Source organism: Symphalangus syndactylus, chromosome 24, assembly GCF_028878055.3.
Source record: "Symphalangus syndactylus isolate Jambi chromosome 24, NHGRI_mSymSyn1-v2.1_pri, whole genome shotgun sequence".
NCBI classification, from domain to species: Eukaryota; Metazoa; Chordata; class Mammalia; order Primates; family Hylobatidae; genus Symphalangus; species Symphalangus syndactylus.
In genome coordinates this window covers 37,496,963-37,519,040 of record NC_072446.2, presented here as the reverse complement: position 1 = coordinate 37,519,040, position 22,078 = coordinate 37,496,963, and the positions used below count along the sequence as shown (strand labels likewise).

The 22,078-nt window shown below is 42.7% G+C and overlaps 1 protein-coding gene across 6 annotated transcripts in view; it reads right to left on the bottom strand.

Annotated features, from left to right (window-relative positions):
* The window catches only part of TRPC4AP (transient receptor potential cation channel subfamily C member 4 associated protein), an 89,778-nt gene extending 68,798 nt beyond the window's left edge, over positions 1-20,980 (bottom strand). For 5 of the 6 annotated variants that reach the window (XM_055265902.2, XM_055265903.2, XM_063633717.1 and 2 more), the window contains exons 1-2: positions 20,724-20,980; positions 5,736-5,864 (exon numbers count right to left, since the gene is read on the bottom strand). In XM_055265902.2, the coding sequence (XP_055121877.1) occupies positions 5,736-5,864; positions 20,724-20,891 (297 nt within the window). In that variant the 5' untranslated portion in view covers positions 20,892-20,980. The remainder of the gene's footprint in view (positions 1-5,735; positions 5,865-20,723) is intronic. The other variant, XM_055265904.2, reaches the window with a different exon arrangement.
* Positions 20,981-22,078: the final 1,098 nt, after the last annotated feature.

Here is a 22,078-nt window from a genome sequence, read left to right as displayed (position 1 = left end):
CACTCTGATGGTAGTTTCTTTTGCCGTGCAGAAGCTCTTTAATTAGATCCCATTTGCCAATTTTGGCTTTTGTTGCCATTGCTTTTGGTGTTTTCTCATGAAGTCCTTGCCCATGCCTATGGCCTGAATGATATTGCCTAGATTTTCTTCTAGGGTTTTTATGGTTTTAGGTCTAACATTTAAGTCTTTAATCCATCTTGAATTAATTTTTGTATACAGTGTAAAGAAAGGATCCAGTTTCAGCTTTCTACATGTGGCTAGCCAGTTTTTCTCAACACTATTTATTAAACAGGGAATCCTTTCCCCATTTCTTGCTTTTGTCAGGTTTGTCAAAGATCAGATGGTTGTAGATATGCGGCATTATTTCATCACTGGTCTATATCTCTGTTTTGGTACCAGTACCATGCTGTTTTGGTTACTGTAGCCTTGTAGTATAGTTTGAAGTCAGGTAGTGTGATGCCTCCAGCTTTGGTTCTTTTGGCTTAGGATTGTCTTGGCAATGTGGGCTCTTTTTTGGTTCCATATGAACTTTAAAGTAGTTTTTTCCAATTCTGTGAAGAAAGTAATTGGTAGCTTGATGGGGATGGCATTGAATCTATAAATTACCTTGGGCAGTATGGCCATTTTCATGATATTGATTCTTCCTATCCATGAGCATGGGATGTTCTTCCATTTGTTTGTGTCCTCTTTTATTTCACTGAGCAGTGGTTTGTAGTTCTCCTTGAAGAGGTCCTTCACATCCCTTCTAAGTTGGATTCCTAGGTATTTTATTCTCTTTGAAGCAATTGTGAATGGGAGTTCACTCATGATTTGGCTGTCTGTTACTGGTGTATAGGAATGCTTGTGACTTTTGCACATTGATTTTGTATCCTGAGACTTTGCTGAAGTTGCTTATCAGCTTAAGGGGATTTTGGGCTGAGACAATGGGGTTTTCTAGATATACAATCATGTCATCTGCAAACAGGGACAATTTGACTTCCTCTTTTCTTAACTGAATACCCTTTATTTCTTTCTCCTGCCTGACCTCCCTGGCCAGAACTGCCAACACTATGTTGAATAGGAGTGGTGAGAGAGGGCATCCCTGTCTTGTGCCAGTTTTCAAAGGGAATGCTTCCAGTTTTTGCCCACTCAGTATGATATTGGCTGTGGGTCTGCCATAAACAGCTCTTATTATTTTAAGATACGTCCCATCAATACCTAGTTTGAGAGTTTTTAGCATGAAGGGCTGTTGAATTTTGTTGAAGGCCTTTTCTGCACCTATTGAGATAATCATGTGGTTTTTGTCTTTGGTTCCGTTTACATGATGGATTACGTTTATTGATTTGCATATGTTGAACCAGCCTTGCATCCCAGGGATGAAGCCAACTTGATCGTGGTGAATAAGCTTTTTGATGTGCTGCTGGATTTGGTTTGCCAGTATTTTATTGAGTATTTTTGCATCAATGTTCATCAGGTCTAAAATTCTCTTTGTTATGTCTCTGCCAGGCTTTGGTATCAGGATGATGCTGGCCTCATAAAATGAGTTAGGGAGGATTCCCTCTTTTTCTATTGATTGGAATAATTTCAGAAGGAATGGTACCAGCTCCTCTTTGTACCTCTGGTAGAATTCGGCTGTGAATCCGTCTGGTCCTGGACTTTTTTGGTTGGTAGGCTATTAATTATTACCTCAATTTCAGAGCCTGTTACTGGTCTATTCAGGGATTCATTCAACTTCTCCCCAGTTTAGTCTTGGGAGGGTGTATGTGTCCAGGAATTTATCCATTTCTTCTAGATTTTCTAGTTTATTTGTATAGAGGTGTTTATAGTATTCTCTGGTGGTATTTTGTATTTCTGTGGGATTGGTGGTAATATCCCCTTTATCATTTTTTTATTGCATCTATTTGATTCTTCTGTATTTTCTTATTAGTCTTGCTAGCGGTCTATCAATTTTGTTGATCTTTTCAAAAAACCAGCTTCTGGATTCACTGATTTTTTGAAGGGTTTTTTGTGTCTCTATATCCTTCAGTTCTGCTCTGATCTTAGTTATTTCTTGCCTTCTGCTAGCTTTTGAATGTGTTTGCTCTTGTTTTTCTAGTTCTTTTAATTGTGATGTTAGCGTGTCAGTTTTAGATCTTTCCAGCTTTCTCCTGTGGGCGTTTAGTGCTATAAATTTCCCTCTACACACTGCTTTAAATGTGTCCCAGGATCCTGGTATGTTATGTCTCTGTTCTCAATGGTTTCAAAGAACATCTTTATTTCTGCCTTCATTTTGTTATGTACCCACTAGTCATTCAGGAGCAGGTTGTTCCGTTTCCATGTAGTTGAGTGGTTTTGAGTGAGTTTCTTAATCCTGAGTTCTAGTTTGATTGCACTACGGTCTGAGAGACAGTTTGCTATAATTTCTGTTCTTTTACATTTGCTAAGGAGTGCTTTACTTCCAACTATGTGGTCAATTTTGGAATAAGTGCGATGTGGCGCTGAGAAGAATGTATATTCTGTTGATTTGGGGTGGAGAGTTCTGTAGATGTCTATTAGGTCCACTTGGTGCAGAGCTGAGTTCAAGTCCTGGATATCCTTGTTAACTTTCTGTCTCCCAAAATTAAGCAACGTTGATCTGTCTAATGTTGACAGTGGGGTGTTAAAGTCTCCCATTATTATTGTGTGGGAGTCTAAGTCTCTTTGTAGGACTTGCTTTATGAATCTGGGTGCTCCTGTATTGGGAATATATATATTTAGGATAGTTAACTCTTCTTGTTGAATTGATCCCTTTACCATTAAGTAATGGCCTTCTTCGTCTCTTTTGATCTTTGTTGGTTTAAAGTCTGTTTTATCAGAGACTAGGATTGCAACCCCTGCTTTTTCTTGTTTTCCACTTGCTTGGTAGATCTTCCTCCATCCCTTTATTTTGCGCCTGTGTGTGTCTCTGCACGTGAGATGGGTCTCCTGAACACAGCACACTGATGGGTCTAGACTCTTTATCCAATCTGCCAGTCTGTCTTTTAACTGGAGCATTTAGCCCATTTACATTTAAAGTTAATTTTGTTATGTGTGAATTTGATCCTGTCATTATGGTGTTAGTGGGTTATTTTGCTCGTTAGTTGATGCAGTTTCTTCCTAGCATGGATGGTCTTTACAATTTGGCATATTTTTGAGTAGCTGGTACCAGCTGTTCCTTTCCATGTTTAGTGCTTCCTTCAGGAGCTCTTGTGGCAGGCCTGGTGGTGACAAAATCTCTCAGCATTTGCTTGTCTATAAAGGATTTTACTTCTCCTTCACTTATGAAGGTTAGTTTGGCTGGATATGAAACACCGGGTTGAAAATTCTTTTCTTTAAGAATGTTGAATATTGGCCCCCACTCTCTTCTGGCTTGTAGAGTTTCTGCCAAGAGAACCACTGTTAGTCTGATGGGCTCCCCTTTGTGGGTAACCCGACCTTCTCTCTGGCTGCCCTTAATATTTTTTCCTTCATTTCAACTTTGGTGAATCTGACAATTATGTGTCTTGGAGTTCCTCTCCTCGAGGAGTATCTTCGTGGTGTTCTCTGTATTTCCTGAATTTGAATGTTGACCTGCCTTGCTAGGTTGGGGAAGTTCTCCTGGATAATATCCTGAAGAGTGTTTTCCAACTTGGTTCCATTCACCCCGTCACTTTCAGGTACACCAATCAGACGTAGATGTGGCCGTTTCACACAGTCCCATATTTCTTGGAGGCTTTGTTCGTTTCTTTTTATTCTTTTTTCTCTAAACTTCTTTTCTCGCTTCATTTCATTCATTTGATCTTCAATCACTGATACCCTTTCTTCCACTTGATCGAATCGGCTACTGAAGCTTGTGCATGTGTCACGTAGTTCTCGAGCCATGGTTTTCAGCTCCATCAGGTCATTTAAGGTCTTTTCTATGCTGTTTATTCTAGTTAGCCATTCGCCTAATCTTTTTTCAAGGTTTTTAGCATCTTTGCAATAGGTTCAAACATCCTCCTTTAGCTCAGAGAAGTTTGTTATTACCGATCATCTGAAGCCTTCTTCTCTCAACTCGTCAAAGTCATTCTCCATCCAGCTTTGTTCCGTTGCTAGTGAGGAGCTGTGTTCCTTTGGAGGAGAAGAGGCGCTCTGATTTTTAGAATTTTCAGCTTTTCTGCTCTGGTTTCTCCCTATCTTTGCGGTTTTATCTACCTTTGGTCTTTGATGATGGTGACATACAGATGGGGTTTTGGCGTGGATGTCCTTTCTGTTTGTTAGTTTTCCTTCTAACAGTCAGGACCCTCAGCTGCAGGTCTGTCAGAGTTTGCTAGAGGTCCATTCCAGACCCTGTTTGCCTGGGCATCACCAGCAGAGGCTGCAGAACAGCAAATATTGCAGAACGACAAATGCTGCTGCCTGATCCTTCCTCTGGAAGCTTCATCTCAGCGGGGCACCCGGCTGTATGAGGTGTCAGTTGGCCCCTACTGGGAGGCGTCTCTCAGTTAGGCTACTCGGGGGTCAGGGACCCACTTGAGGAGGCAGTCTGTCCGTTCTCAGATCTCAAACTCCATGCTGGGAGAACCACTACTCTCTTCAAAGCTGTCAGACAGGGACGTTTAAATCTGCAGAAGTTTCTGCTGCCTTTTGTTCAGCTATGCCCTGCCCCCAGAGGCAGGCAGGCCTCCTTGAGCTGCGGTGGGCTCCACTCAGTTCAAGCTTCCCAGCCGCTTTGTTTACCTACTCAAGTCCCAGCAATTGTGGACACCCCTCCCCCTGCTTCACTGCCACCTTGCAGCTTGATCTCAGACTGCTGTGCTAGCAGTGAGTGAGGCTCCGTGGGCGTGGGACCCCCCAAGCCAGGCGCAGGATATAATCTCCTGGTGTGCCATTTGCTAAGGCCATTGGAAAAGCGCAGTTATTAGGGTGGGAGTGTCCCGATTTTCTGGGTACCGTCATGGCTTCCCAGGTGAGGCAATGCCCCGCCCTGCTTCGGCTCACACTCCGTGGACTGCACCCACTATCTGACAAGCCCCAGTGAGATGAACCTGGTACCTCAGTTGGAAATGCAAAAATCACCTGTCTTATGCATCGCTCACGCTGGGTACTGTAGACTGGAGCTGTTCCTATTTGGCCATCTTGGAACCAGACCCCCACTTACGTGGGTTTTAACTGCATTAGAGCTGGTGCTCTAAATTCAAATTTAGATCCAAACTACAGCTAAAGTTTAGATACTCCAGCCTTACTGAATCAGAATTTCAGGGGTGGGGCCCAGAACTATGTGTTTTAATACACTCTTCAGGTGATTCATAAACACACTCCAGTTTGAGAACAATTATCCTAGCATAATGTCTCTGTGCTCTTTCCACTCATTTCCCAATCATCAAACCTCGCCCCTTCAATCTTCTTATGTTAGTAATAATATTCAACAACCATAAGGCCTCTTCCACGAGCCTTCAGCAATATGTAATCTTCTAAACCCTTTTCAAAAACAATGTCATCCCAATCGCAGGATAGTGTTGACCTCCCAAAATTAGGCAAGCACTGCCACAAAATAAACACACATAGAGCCCAAAAGGATAACAGAGGGAACCTAATGGTGATTATCTTGGGATGATGGGATTATAGGTGATGTTTATTTTCTTCTTTGTACTTTTTCTGAATTTCTCAAATTTTCTATTAGCTCACACAGTAAAAACAGGCTATTTTTAAAAGCCAACAGAAGGGAAAAAAAAAAAAAGCAGACAGCTTGTGTCACCTAGAGGCCCTGAATATGCCCCTCCAAGGTCCTTAACAGTTACCTTGAGGATGTTTTGGCACTCAACAAAGTCACTGTGGAGGTGGCTGGTGGTGTGCAGTTTGAGGAGCAGCTGAGGAATTCCACTCCACTTGGATTGTTTGTCCCTCTCCGTCAAAAAAGTCTCAGTGAACTGTGAGTCAAAAAAAAAGAATATATTATTGTATTATTGATGATAATAGCTGATACGGCAAAGGAGAGCAGCCGACTTCCAAACCCACCCAGGACGGTTACAAATTTCTCTCTAAGCACTACTATAAAAGGCCTCTTTCCAGAAATCTTCAAAACCTCCCCAACAGCCTATTACTATGTTATAAGCAGTAAGGAGGAGGGATTGGAAATACTCTTGTACCACTCACAAACACCACAGTATCATTGAGAGTGGACTTAGACTCATTGTAAACATATACTGGAAATTCTAGGGCAACTGCTAAAAGTATTTTTACAAGAAGAATAATTGATATGCTAAGAGATGAAAAATAATGGAACCATATAAACTGCTCAGTTAAGCCCATAAAAGGCAGGAAAAGAGGGGAAGATAAACAAAGAACAAGTATAATAAAACAAACATGGCCAGGCGCGGTGGCTCACACTTGTAATCCCAGCACTTTGGGAGGCCGAGGCGGGCGGATCACAAGGTCAGGAGATCGAGACCACGGTGAAACCCCGTCTCTACTAAAAATACAAAAAAATTAGCTGGGCGTGGTGGCGGGCGCCTGTAGTCCCAGCTACTCGGAGAGGCTGAGGCAGGAGAATGGCGTGAACCTGGGAGGCGGAGCTTGCAGTGAGCCGAGATTGCGCCACTGCACTCCAGCCTGGGCCACAGAGCGAGACTCCGTCTCAAAAAAAAATAAATAAATAAAACAAACATGGTATACATTAATCCAGCTATATCACTGTAAATAATCACTGTAAGTATCTATGAATGGTCTAAACTTACCAAAGGAAAGAGGCTAAAAGAATGGATTTAAAAAACCAAGATCCAACAACATGCTGTATACAAGAAACTCATTTAAATATACATACAGATAGGTTAAAAGTAAGGGAAAAGGCCAGGCACAGTGGCTCACACCTGTAATCCCAACACTTTGGGAAGCCGAGGCAGGTGCATCACCTGAAGTCAGGAGTTTGAGACCAGCCTGGCTAACATGATAAAACCCAGTCTCTACTAAAAATACAAAAATTAGCCAAGTGTGTTGGCAAGTGCCTGTAATCCCAGTTACTCGGGAGGCTGAGGCAGGAGAACCGCTTGAACTCAGGAGGTGGAGGGTACAGTGAGCCAAGATCACGCCATTGCACTCCAGCCTGGGTGACAGACCAAAACTCTGTCTCAAAAAATAAAAAAGGGGATGGAGAAAGATAAATCACGTAAAAAGAAAGATGGAGTAGTTATATTAATTTCAGACAAAGCAGGCTTCATAAAACAATTATCAGAAATAAAGTGGGTCATTTCATAATGACAAAGGGGTCAATTCTCCAAGAAGACATAACAATCCTTATCATATATGCACCTAACAACAGCATGTCAAAATATGAGGCAAAAACTGCCTAAAAGAACTGCCAGACAAAAAAAATGACAAATCAACTCTTACAGTTAAAATATTTTAAACTAAATGAAAATATAACTTATCAAAATTTGTGGGATGCAGCAAAAGCAGTAATAAGCCAGAAGTGTATATCATTGAATGCATATAATAGAAAAGAAGAAATATCTATAGTCAATAATCTAAGCTTCTACCTTAGTAAACTACAGAAAGAGCAGTTCAAGCCTACAGCAAACAGAAGAAAAAAATAAAAATGAGCGCAAACATCACTGAAATTGAAAACAAAAAATCAAGAGAGAAAACAAAACCAAAAGTTAGTTCTTTAAAAAGATCAATACAATTGATAAACTCTAACCAGGCTTATCAAGAAAAAAAGACAGAAACACAAATTACTAATATGTGATACGTAAGAGGAGTTATTATTACTGACTCCATGGACTTTGAAGGATGATAAAGGAGTATTACCAACTCTTTGCCCCAATATTTGCCTAGCACTTTGGGATGCTAAGGCAGGAGGATTGCTTGAGCTCAGGAGTTCAAGACTAGCCTGAGCAACATAGCAAGAGCTCGCCTCTACTAAAAATCAAAAACAATAAGCCAAGGGTGGTGGTGCACACCTCTGGTCTCAGCTACTCAGAAGGATGAGGTGAGAAGATCACTTGAGCTTGGGAGAATGAGGCTGCAGTGAGCTATGACAGCACCACTGCACTCCAGCCTGGGTGACAGAGCAAGACAAAAAAAAAAAAAAAAAAAAAGACATCATTATAACCAAAGAGTTGAAACAACTCAAATGTCCATCAACTGATGAATAAATGAAATATGGTATATCCATCCAATGGAATATTATTCAGCAAGAAAAAGTAATGATGTACTGATACTACAACAAGGATAGATCTTGAGACTATTATGCTAAATCAAAGCCAGTGTCCAGCTGGGCACAGTGTCTCATGCCTGTGATGCCAAAGTAATCCCAGCACTTTGGGAGGCCAAGGTGGACAGATCACTTGAGCTCACAAGTACATGACCAGCCTGAACAACATGGCGAAACCCCATCTCTACAAAAAAAAAAAAAAAAAAAATTAGCCGGGTGTGGTGGCACATGCCTGTAGTCCCAGCTACTCGGGAGGCTGAGGTGGGAGAATGGCTTGAGCCCAGGAGGCAGAGGTTGCAGTAAGCCAAGACTGCGCCACTGCACTCCAGCCTGGGCAATAAAGCCAGACCTTGTCTCAAAACAGAAACAAAAACAAAGCGAGACTCCATCTAAAAAAAAAAAAACTAAACTAAAAGAAACCAATCTCAAAAGGCCACATATTGTCTGATTCTATTAATTTAAAATGTCCAGAATAAGTATATCCAGAGACAGAAAGATTACTGGTTGGCAAAGGCTGTGGGGATGGGGAAACTGGGGAGTAACTGCTACTGAATACAAGGTTTCTTTTTTCGGTGATAAAATGTTCTAAAATTGATCGTGATGATAGATGCATAACTTTGTGCATACAGTAAAAACCACTGACTTGTACACTTCATTTTTTTTTTTTTTAACCCTTTTATCTCCTTGGTTTACCAACTTGTACACTTTAAAAGGGTGACTTATGCAATATGTGAATTACATCTCAAGCTGCTATAAAAACTAAATAAATAAATGAACATAAGTGAACTTTTTAGGGTGACAATGTTCTAAAACCAGATTGTGGTGATGGTTGCATAACTTCATCAATTTGCTGAAAATCACTGAACTGTACACTTACAATGGGTAAATTTTATTGTATATAAATCATGCCTCAATAAAGTTGTTTATGAAATACATAAAAGAAGAAAGAAGAGAAAAGGGAACAAAGAATAGATAGGACATTAAAAAAGGAAATATTGTATTAAGTAAGTATAAACACCAAAGTGTCAGTTATTACATTAAATCTAAATGTGCTAAATGCTCCAATTAAAAACAAAGTTTTGGCCAGTTGCAGGGGCTCATGCATGTTGCTGCAGCACTTTGGGAGGCAGAGACAGATAGATCGCTTGAGCCCAGGAGTTAAAGACCAGCCTGGGCGACACAGCAAAACCCTGTCTTTACCAAAGGAAAAAAAAAAAAAAAATTAGGCATGGCAGCATGTGCCTGTAATCCCAGTTACTCAGGTAGCTGAGGCAGGAGGATCCCTTGATGCTAGGAGGCCGAGACTGCAGTGACCTGTGATCTGGTACCATACTCTAGCCCGGGCAACAGAATGCGACCTTGTCTCAAAAAATAAAGAAAAAACAAAATAAAATAAAAACAAAGTTTGTTATGCCACCTACCAGAGAAACAGAAAGGCTAAAAGTACAAGAATGGGAAATAATACGCAATGTAAACACATACCAAAAGGTAGTATAACTATATTAAAATCAGCAAATGCAAAGAAAAAGCATTACCAAGCCAGGCGTGGTGGCTCACGCCTCTAATCCCAGCACTCTGGGAGACCGAGACAGGTAGATCACTTAGGTCAGGAGTTCGAGACCAGACTGGCCAACATGGTGAAACCCTGTCTCCACTAAAAATGCAAAATTAGCTGGGCGTGGTACGGGCCTGTAATCCCAGTTACTCCAGAGGCTGAGGCAGAATTGCTTGAACGCAGGAGGTGGAGGTTGCAGTGAGCCGAGAATGCACCATTGCACTCCAGCCTGGGTGACAGAGCGAGACTCCGTCTCAAACCAAAACAAAACAAAAAAGTACTACCAGAGATAGGCACTTTAATAAGGATAAAAATGGCAACCTGGATAATGTTAATAGTCCTAAATTTGAAAATATCTAATAAAAACTTCAACATACATAAAGCAAAAACTGACAAGGCTAAAAGGAGAAATAAGGAAATCCATAATCACAATGGGAGATTTTACACATCTCTTTCAAAAACTGATATATGCAGACAAAAATTAGTGAGAATATAGAATATTTTAACACAATTAAACAAAATGGACACACTTCGAGCAGTATATCTAGTAAATGCACTCTACATGTCCTTTACAAATACAAATAGAACATTTGCAAAACAACCAGCTGCTAGGCCATACTGCAAATGTCATACATTTAAATGAACTGAAATACAGACTATGTTCCACATCAGAAAGATAGTTATAAAACCCCCATGTTTGGAAAATAATATACTTCTCAAAAATGCATGGGTCAAAGAAGAAATCAAAGTGGATATATGAAAATATCCTGAAAGATAATGAAAATACTACACATACAAACTGATGAGGTACAACTAAAGCCATGCTTACTGACCATTATAACCCTGATACCAAAACCTGTCAAAAGGAAAACTGCAGGCCAGTTTCACTAATGACAATGTAAGAGAAAAACTCTAATTCAAAAATTGAATTAAATTTAAAATTGTATCAGAAATTAAAAGTTGGTTTAATATTTGAAAATTTTGGCCAGGCGTGGTGGCTCATGCCTGTAATCCCAGCACTTTGGGAGGCCGAGGCGGGTGGATCACCTGAGGTCAGGAGTTCGAGACCAGCCTGGCCAACATGGCGAGACCCCCCCTCTCTACTAAAAATACAAAAATTAGCCAGGCGTGGTGGCGGGCGCCTGTAATCCCAGCTACTTGGGAGGCTGAGGCAGGAGAATCACTTAAACCTGGAAGGCGGAGGTTGCAGTGAGCCGAGATCATGCCATTGCACTCCAGCCTGGGCAACAAGAATTAGACTCCATCTCAAAAAAAAAAAAAAAAAAAGAAAGAAAATTTTATTCAATGCAATTCACCACATTGATAACATAAAGGAGAATAATGATATGAATACCTCAATTGATACAGAAAAAGCATTTGACAAAATTCAACATCCATTCAGGATAAACTCAAACTAAAAAAAAAATGAATTTCTATTAACAGGTATCCACAGAAAACCCACTGCAAACATCATACTTAATGGCAAAATGTTTAAGGTTTTTTCCCTCTTAGATCAGGAACATGCTACTTCTGTTCATCATACTGGAGGTCTCAGGCAGCAGAGTAAGGCAAGATATATAGAAGACAAGATTGGTAAGGATAAGTTAAAAGATTCATTTGCAGATGATATAATATTCACAGATGACTGTACAGGTATACAATCCAAAAGAATCTAAATGTAAATTATCAACTATTACAGCAATATACATGAATAATATAAAAATCTATCTTATTTTTATATTACAGCTACAATTTTTAAATGCAGTTTTAAAAACACTAATTACAATACCACTTTTAAAAATGCTAAGGAATAAATCTAACGAAGTTATGCAAGATGGCTACATAGAAAACTGTAACACACTCTTGGCCAGGCACAGTGGCTCACACCTGTAATCCCAGCACTTTGGGAGGCTGAGGTGGGCAGATCACCTGAGATCAAGGGTTCCAGTCTAGCCTGACCAACATGGTGAAACCCCATCTCTACTAAAAATACCAAAAAAAAAATTAGCTGGGCATGATGGTGGGCACCTGTAATCCCAGCTACTAGGGGAGGCTGAGGCAGGAGAATCGCTTGAACCTGGGAGGCGGAGGTTGCAGAAAGCTGAGATGGTGCCACTGCACTCCAGTCTGGGAGACAGAGTGAGACTCCATCTCAAAAAAAAAAAAAAAAAAATTACAGGAAAATAACTTCCAATTCATAATCCTATACCCAGACAAACTAAATATACAAGTGTCAGAATAAGACATTTTCTGATCTACAAGCTTTAAAAAAAAAAAGTTACCTCCCACGTACTCTTTCTTGGGAGGCTACCAGAGAGTGTGCCCCAGGAAAAAGGAAGACAATTGAGGAAACAAGGTCTAAAACATGAGAAAAGAAAGAAAAATGCTCTGGATTTGGTGAAGAGAAGTCCCAAGAACTCAGCTATATAGCAGACCTAGTAAGTAGCTAAACTAAACTGCTAAACTGCAGTAGGAGAATGAAGTGCTTCAAATGATTTCTTTAAAAAAAAAAAAAAAAGTTTTACAATCTAGGAACAAATTACAAGTATACAGAAAGCAGGCCGGGCGCGATGGCTCACACCTGTAACCCCAGCACTTTGGGAGGCTGAGGCGGGTGGATCACCTGAGGTCAGGAGTTCGAGACCAGCCTGGCCAACACAGTGAAACCCCATCTCTACTAAAAATACAAAAAAAATTAGCCAGACTTGGTGGCGGGCACCTGTAATCCAAGCTACTCGGGAGGCACAGGTTGCAGGGAGCCGAGATTGCGCCATTGCACTCCAGACAGGCAACAGTGCAAGACTCCGTCCCAAAAAACAAAAAAGGGGGCATACAGAAAGCAAAACAATTTAAAAGGATGCATTATTCCTGACTTCACCACCATGCGATACACCAATGTAGCAAAATTTCACTTGTACCCCATTAATACAAATTTAAAAACAGTAAAATAAATTAAAGGATGCACTATTATGCTAATGAAAGTCAAAAGGCTATACAGAGTATATGTATATTTATCCTTCAATTTAAAAAATAGAAGAGGGCTGTTTTAAACACTACAAAAAATTATATAAAACAAATATAATTGTACAATATATGGCCCTGCTGTAAATAACAAAGCTAACACCATAATGTAAATACTTAACGACAGCCAAAACTGTGATATAACTACATTGCTAGACTAGTGGAGACGAGTAAGAAGGAATCAAATGTGTGAATTAAATCCTAGTCTTTTTCAAGAGCGAAGAAAATAGATAGTATCTAAAAGTGAAAAGAAACAGCTTTATAACCATGTTATTTAGAAATACCGGCTCTCCTGTTTCCTGGATCCTTCTCTTGCAAAAGAAATAGCTAAGTATGGACACTGAACAGCACTAGGAGTATGGAACTCAGAGGTGCAAAGCAGGCAGGGCACTGCTGTTTTTTTGTTACAAGCCCCATGATACGCAGAGATCTAATCACAAGCAATTTCTTTACTATTTCTACATTGTCTTACAAGGCATGTACTCTCATTTAAAAATAATAATTTGGGGCTGGGCACAGTGGCTTATGCTCATATCCTAGCACTTGAGAGGCCAAGGTGGGCCCATTGCTTGATCCCAGGAGTTTAAGACCAGCCTGGGCAACATGGCAGAACCTCATCTCTACAAAAAAATACAAAAATGAGCTGCGTATAGTGGCAAGCGCCTATAGTCCCAGATACTCGGGAGGCTGAGGTGGGAGGATTGCTTGAGCCCAGGAGGTGGAAGTTTCAGTAGCTTTTTGCACCACTACACTCCAGCCTGGGCAACAGCGCAAGATCCTGTCTCAAAAAAAAAAAAATCGTTAGAATTTTGTTTTCCTTGTGAACAGCTCAGCACTGTGATAAAAGTGCCACCATTCAGTCATCTTCCCAGTTGAATTACTGGCAGGTATCACACGGGTTTTCTCTTGAAGTACTTGTGGTTTAACAGTTTACAGCAGTGATAATCTCTTACATCATACCCTCTAAACTGTCAAGCTGTTTAGCAAATGTGACATTTCTAGACATTTACGGTTTCCACTGATTTTATTGTTTTTAAAAATAACTAAAGGCTAAATTCCATGAAGATAAACGTGCATCTTATTTGTTTCTTTAATCCTAAGTGTAAGATATCTAATGCCTTAAAATATCATACTAAATGCAAGGGTCTCTCGCAATCTCACTGCAACCTCCGTCTCCTAGGCTCAAGTGATCCTCCCGCCTCAACCCTGCTCCCTTTTGCCTCCCAGCTCCCCACACCACCACCACCACCAAGTAGCTGGGATTACAGGCACGCACCACCATGCCCGGATAATTTTTTGTATTTTTAGTAAAGATGGGGTTTCACCCATCTTGCCCAGGTTGGTCTTGAACTCCTGAGCTTAAAGGATCCGTCTAGCTCGGCCTCCCAAAGTGCTAGAATTACAGGTGTGAGCCACCACACCCCGCCTAAATAGATACCTTAAAAGATAATGAAGATAAAATACCTTGTTGGGTTATTCTGACAATACATGTTAACCACTGAATACTTTTGTGTCCTTTAATGGGGTATGATTCAGTAAAATTAGGAGCAAATTTAAGGGCCTGTGAATACAAAAACTTCCCATTGAAATGAATGGCGCATATATATATATATATGAATGAGACTTTATTCTAATCAGGAGTTTTTCAGTATCAAATTACCTTTGAAAAGCAAGGTAAGATTTATTTGACTTAAATGCCTAGGTTTCATAAGTACTAATGCTTAGAGTGAGGCTAAAACAAGTAGTGCCTAATGAAATTTTTTTTAAAAGTTAGTGAATCTGCCTGGGCACGGCGGCTCACATCTGTAATCCCAGCACTTTGGGAGGCTGAGGTGGGTGGATCACGAGGTCAAGAGTTTGAGACCAGACAGGCCAGCATGGTGAGAGTTTGAGACCAGCCTGGCCAGCATGGTGAAACCCTGTCTCTACTAAAAATACAAAAAGTAGCCGGGCATGGTGGCACACGCCTACAGTCCCAGCTACTCAGGAGGCTGAGGCAGGGGAATCGCTTGAACCCGGGAAGCGGAGGTTGCAGTGAGCCGAGATTGTGCACTGCACTCCAGCCTGGACGACAGAGCAAGACTCCATCTCACCAAAAAAAAAAGTCAGGCAGGCGCAGTGGCTCACACCCGTAATCCCAGCACTTTGGGAGGCCGAGGCGGGCGGATCATGAGGTCAGGAGATCAAGACCATTCTGGCTAACACGGTGAAACTGTCTCCACTAAAAATACAAAAAAAAAAAAAAAAAAAATTAGCCGGGCATGGTGGCGGGCACCTGTAATCCCAGCTACTTGGGAGGCTGAGGCAGAAGAATGGCATGAACCCAGGAGGTGGAGCTTGCAGTGAGCCGAGATCGCACCATTGCACTCCAGCCTGGGCAACAGAGCAAGACACCATCTCAAAAAAAAAAAAAAAAAAAAAGTCAGTGAATCTAAAGAAAAAATATAAAGTAAGGAACACTCAGGTGCGTTTAGATATGCCAGTAATCATAAAGGAAGCAATGACTGCCATGTGGGGAATATAACAGCATCCCACAACCCAGTCTGTCACCAAATTGCCAAACTGAAGGGCATCCAGGGATGGCGGGTCATGACCTGTAATGTGAGCTGCACTACCCTAGAGCCCAGGGTTTACTTAGTCTATCCTTTCCTTCAACTCCTACTGATCATTTGGGGCCTTGTATGCCCATGGTAAGGAATCCAGAATTGATTCTATCAACCACAATGAGATGAGGCTGGAGAGTTTTAAGCAAAGGATTTATAAGATCTGATTTGCATTAAGCATCAAATGCACTGATGAATATGAACAGGCTCAGTAAACTCCAAAGTATCACCCCAGCATATTTTATTGCCTTGACAGAGGGCAGAACAAAACGAAGGGAAGAAAATAAGGCAAACTAAAATACAAGTAGAATTGACTCATTATAGGCCAGGCGCGGTGGCTCACGCCTGTAATCCCAGCACTTTGGAAGGCCGAGGAGGGTGGATCACGAGGTCAGGAGATCGAGACCATCCTGGCTAACACGGTGAAACCCCGTCTCTACTAAAAATACAAAAAATTAGCCAGGCGCGGTGGCGGGCGCCTGTAGTCCCAGCTACTCAGGAGGCTGAGGCAGGAGAATGGCGTGAACCCGGGAGGCAGAGCTTGCAGTGAGCCGAGATCCCGCCACTGCACTCCAGCCTGGGCGACAGAGCGAAACTCCGTCTCAAAAAAAAAAAAAAAAAAAGAATTGACCCATTATAAATTATGTGGCCAGTAGTCATGACCCAGGCTTCCCTTATGCCCCATTTAGGGAGATGGAGAAGATCAGGTCTGGTGGAAAAGGGAGAGGATTTTGGCTTTCGACATACTAAGTTTGAGATGCCCATTAGACATCAAAGTGGAAATGCTGAGAAGGCAACTGAATATACCTACCCATCCGGAGCTAAAAGGAGAAACACGAATGGAAACAGAAACTTAGGATCCATCAAAGTATAGAGCAGTTATTAATAACAATACAAGCTAATCTTTATAGCAGTAAGCTATGTACTTATAGCTGAGAAAGTATGTTTCAGTCACTATTTTAAGTGCTTTATACTTATAACTCACTTGGCCCTCACCACAACCTTGGAAGGTCAGGTCCTATGATACTTACTTTACAAATGAATAAACTGAGGCATAAACAGATTAAATAACTTGCCTAAAGACACATAGTAAGTACATACCAGAGCCAGGTTTCAAACCTAGGCAATCCAACTCTGGAACTCTTTAAAGCCATGAGATTGCTTGGCAAGTACAGACAGAAATTAGACTGAGGACACAGTATTTCAATTTAAGCAATTTCCTGAATATCAAATGGCTGGCAAGGTTTCAGGCTCTGCAGATACAATGAAAAATAAGACACAGTCTCTTCAAGAAGCCCAGTCTAATTAGCCACTAGCTGAGAGCAACTATTTACTAAACAACTATTACTGTATGCCACACTGGCTACGCTTTTACAACACATTATTTCACTTAATCCTCCTAACGACTTTATGGGATAGATGTTATCATCACCTCTTTAGAAATAAGGAAACTGAAGTTCAGAGAGGTTAAGTAACTTAACCTTGTCATCCTGCTAGGATTCAATTCAGGTCCACCTTACTTTAAAATCTGATTTTTTTTTCCAAGGAAATTCCATCACATGCTATACCACAGATGATCCTTGAGGACATTATGTTAAGTAAAATAAGCCAGTCACAAAAAGACAAATACTGTATTATTATACTGGGGTTATCTAAACTAGTCAAACTCATAAAAACAGAAAGGAGAAGAATGGTTACCAGGGACTGGGAGGGAGAAATGCGGAGTTGTTCAATGGTAGTTTCAGATTTGCAAGACGAAAAAGTTCTGGAAATCTGTTTCACAACAATGGGAATATACTTCACATTACTTAACTATACACCTTTTTTTTTTTTTTTTTTTTAAATACAGGGTTTCACCATGTTGCCCAGGCTGGTCTCAAGCAATCCGCCCACCTCAGCTTCCCAAAGTGTTGGGATTACAGGCATAAGCCACCACACTGGGCCTGACCTATACACTTATAAATGGTTAAGATGGTAAATTTTATGTTTACATATATATATTTACATATGTATATAGTTTGAGGCAGGGTCTCATTCTGTTGCCCAGGCTGCAGTGTAATGGTGTGATCATGGCTCACTGCAGCCTTGACTTGCCAGGCTCTAGTGATCTTCCCACCTCAGCAGCTCCTCCTGAGCAGCTGGGACTACAGGCATGCATTCCCACACATGGTTAATTTTTTTTTTTTTTTTGTAGTAGAGATGGGGCTCCACTAGACTGCCCAGGCTTGACTGAAACTGGCTCAGGTGATCCTCCCATCTTGGTCTCCCAAAGTGCTGGGATTACAGACATGAGCCAATGTACCTGGCCTATATTATATATTTGTTTACTACAATGAAAAAATTTTGGCTAGGCACAGTGGCTCACACCCGTAATCCCAGCACTTTGGGAGGCCAAGGCAGGTAGATCATTATGTCAGGAGTTCGAGACCAGCCTGACTGACATGGTGAAACCCCATCTCTACTAAAAATACAAAAAGTTGCCAGGTGTGGTGGCATGCGCCTGTAATCCCAGCTACTCAAGAGGCTGAGGCAGAATTGCTTGAATCTGGGAGGTGGAAGTTGCAGTGAACTGAGATTGTGCCACTGCACTCCAGCCTGGGCAACAGAACGAGACTCCGTCTAAAAAATAAAAAATCTTTAAATCTAGTCTTTTCCTACTATACCACATGCCATAACAGTATAAAAATACGGGTAATCTGGGCAACACAGTGAAACCCTGTCCCTACCAAAGACACAAAAATTAATGGGGTGTGGTGGCACACGCCTGTAGTCCCAGCTACTAGGGAGGCTAAGGTGGGAGGATCACTTGAGCCCAGGAAGTTGAGCATGCCACTGCACTCCAGCCTGGGTGACAGAGCAAGATCCTGTCTCAAAAAAAAAAAAACGGTAAGCAAATAATTTATTCTGTAGGATGGGAGAGAAGAGAGGAAGGGCACAGCATGGAATAAATTAAAAAAAAAAAAAAAAACTAAGAAAAGAAATATTTGAAAGATGAAGGTCCCCATTTTATCCTCACTATAGTTCCAGGCAGGAGGTCTCTATCTCAACCTCTGAAATAGCTCCCATACCTACATACAACCATCAGTTATCACAATAACCTGCCTAAACCAGGCTCCAGAATATATTCCAGTAGCCTTGTATCTCGTGAGTTTTTTTTTTTTTTTTTTTTTGAGATGAAGTCTCACTCTGTCACCCAGCCTGGAGTGCAGTGCGTGATCTCAGCTCACAACCTCCACCTCCCAGGTTCAAGCAATTCTCCTGCCTCAGCCTCCAGAGTAGCTGGGATTACAGGTGCGTACCACCACGCCCGGCTAATTTTTGTGTTTTTAGTAGAGACGGGGCTTCACCATGTTGGCCTGGCTGGTCTCAAACTCCTGACCTCAGATGATCCACCCGCCTCGACCTCCCAAAGTACTGGGATTACAGGAATGAGCCACTGTGCCCAGCCTCTGGTGAGCTTTTCTAGGCTCCTCCCATTCTAAGTCATTCAGCACTGGAAACAAATTAAGTTGCCTAAACTGCCTCATTTATCATGCTAAAGAACTTCTGTGGCTCCCTATTACTCTCAGAACACTGATTATCAGGATGGGTGTTTAGGAACATATCACCTAACCTCTCTGAGCCTCAGTTTCCTCATCTATATTAAGAAATAAGTCTTGAAGCATAACTCAAAAGCTTGAGGATTAAATAAAGATAACATATGCCTTGCACCATACTTTTTCTAAAGTTATGTGCTCACTAAAAGTTAGTCCTCTTTCTGCCTGTCTCTACACACCCAGCTCAGTAAGGTATCTTCTTAGCTTAAGAAAGAGCAAGTATTTCTAGGATTTTTTTTTTTTTTTTTTTTTTTTTGAGACAGGGTCTCACTCTGTCAATCTCCGCCTCCCAGGCCCAGGTAATCCTCCCACCTCAGCCTCCCACAGGCACACACCACCACCACGCCCGGCTAAATTTTTGGAGACACAGGATTTTGCGGTGTTGCTTGGGCTGGTCTCGAATTCCTGGATTCAAGAGATCTGCCTGCCTCGGCCTCCCCAAGTGCTGGGATTACAGGGTCTTAAGTCAGGTCCTAAGAACACAAGGGGGAAAAAGGTTGCTCATCTATGGTTGTGTGATGGCCAGGAAAACATTTCTCACTTACAACTGCTCCTTTCGTCCACAATCCTCCATACACACAGACCACCTAGCCTTTATTTTATTCTATCCTTTTCCTCATTTGAGGAAGTGATATTCAAATTAAATTTAAATAAAGTTATACTGTGAAAAGTCTCACTCCCATTTTCTCCCCCTTTAGCCCAATTCCCACCTCACTCCCACCAACCACTTTATTAGTTTCTTGAGTATCCTTCAAACTTCCTTTATGAAAAAGCTGTCTTTAAATAAAGCTAATGTTTTACAGGTGTTAGCAAGGTTTGGGGTAGGGGAGGGTGAAAGAAGTAGTGGACTAGGTCCTATTCAACATGGTTTACCCTAAAGCAGTGTCCTTCGCTCACTCAAAAATAATAATCATGTGACGGGCACCTGTTATAAGTCAGATGCTTAATATTAACTACTTTCAGCCCTTACTATGCACCAGAAATGCACCAATGCTTTACACAATTGCCCCCTTTGATCTCCACAACAATCTTAAAAGGTAGGTTACTAGTTCTCATCTTCATCTTACAAGTGAGGAAACTGAGGCACAGAAAGGTCACCTGCCCAAGCGAGAGAGAGGAGCAGGGCTTTGAACCCAGGCCTGACTCCAGAGTCCCTCTTAACCATGACGCTCTACACTAGCAAACCAGATATAGTCTCTGCACCCGCTGGAACTCAGCCTAATGTGGGAGACAGGCGAGAAAAAGGCAGACAACAAAGAAATACGAAATTATAGACTAAGAAAGTAATGTAAACGAAACGAATTCGCGGCTGTGACAGAATAACAATGGGGACCTACTTTAGAAAGGGGAAGGAAAGAGTGTCAAGGAAAAGCCTGAGAAAATGACATTTATGAAACGCTTGGGAACCATTTGGGGGCTGCAATGATGACCCCCTCCCCCACGCCCAATACACGGGAGAAACTCGAGGCCCACAGAGACTAAAACAAACTCGCCAGGGTCCCCCAGACGTGTAGACGTGGCGCAAGGAAGGGAGGATCCAGAAACTGGGCCCAGGGTTCGTACACGCCATCAGTGCCCACAGCAGCCCAGCCCCGCTCGGCCCCTGACAAGGGACATCAAGCCAGCTGCTTCCCATGGCCCCGCTGCGGCTGAGAGCGTCCGGGCAGCTCCCAGGGAGGCCTTGCGGCCAGCCAAAAGGGCTCTGGCCCGTCCAGCGGCGGCCTGGAAAGGCCTCTTCCCCGGCCCCCAGCCAGCTCCCGCCTGGTCCGCCCCGCCCCGCCCCTCCTGGTCCAGCCTCGTACCTGCACCGCCCGGACCAGGCCCCGGCCGGTCAGCTGGCCCTGCCGCAGCTGCAGCAGAATGTTACTGGGCCGCGGCCGGCCGCCCCATCCGCCCCAAGCCGCCACTGTGGCTGCCGACCGTCTCCCTCGGCCGGCTCCGGACCCAGCCGCTGCCGGCGCCGCCGCCATGTCTCCTCGTCGGACAAACAGGAAGCAAGCGGCCCCGGGGCCGCGGAGATTTCTACGGGGCGGCGGAGGGGTCGCCGCAGCGCCCCCAGTGGGCCGTCGGCGGAGGCGCAAGCCGCGTGTCAGGAACCGTGCGCGGCGTGGCGGCTGCTGGGAAATGTAGTCCTGTGCGGCAGCGGGGCAGATGGGAAAAGAGATGTGGCCTTTCCTGCATTGCCGGTTTCTCTGGCCCCCGGGCCCAGCATTTCGGCGAAATCTCCCGAGGTCCACAGTCTCCCATTTCTCTCGCCGATTTGGGGAGAATGCAGGCAGCTGGCCAAGAAATGATCCTGGCCTTCAGGTCAGGAGTCAGGCCCTCGAGTCCGCTTCCTGCCTGCTTCTCTCTACACGTGACTCGCCGCGGACGTCGACCAAGTCATCGCACTCTGCCCCTGCGCCTGTGTCCTCGTCAGGTCACTCCATCTACAGATTCTGGGAGCCTGATCAATCGTAGTTCCTGGGGCTTTCTCTGCGCCCGACACCAAACTATGTCTGGGGGAAAGGGAGGGTGTCTGGGATACAGTGGTGAGCAGAACGGCCTAGGACCCTTTATCACGAAATGCAGGTTACACGGGAAGACTGCAGGTCCATACACAAAGAAACGCAGTCTCAAACTGGATAAGTTGTGTAACTGGATAGGTTGTTGTGAAATTAAATAATGGAAGGGAAAGGGATTAGTAAATTGTGACATCATATTCTCTGTCAGATGAAAACCCTGTGCTAATTTCTATCCACCAGATAGCATGTTGTCTCTACCATGAGCCCAAATACTCATTTTTTCAGCTAACTTCTGTAGCAGGATGGCACTGAATCCCACCACCCAACACACACACTCTTTTTCCCTTCCTAGCAGGGGGCTTGTAATAAAAATGAAAGAGGAGAGCTAAGTGTGATATAACAGGGAATGGTGAAGATTGTGACTCATAACTAAGATGACTGTAACTTACTGCTCAAACCAGAACACTTTAAAGAATGAAAAGACACAATAAATAATTACACTGGGACAGTAGGCATAAAAGTGACTCTCCCAGGTGAACTGGCACTATGGTTACCATCCTCACACCCCATCTAAAAGGAGTAGACTCACCATCCATCCTCATAGAACTAGAAAAAAAAATCCTAAAATTCCTATGGAACCAAAAAAGAGCCTG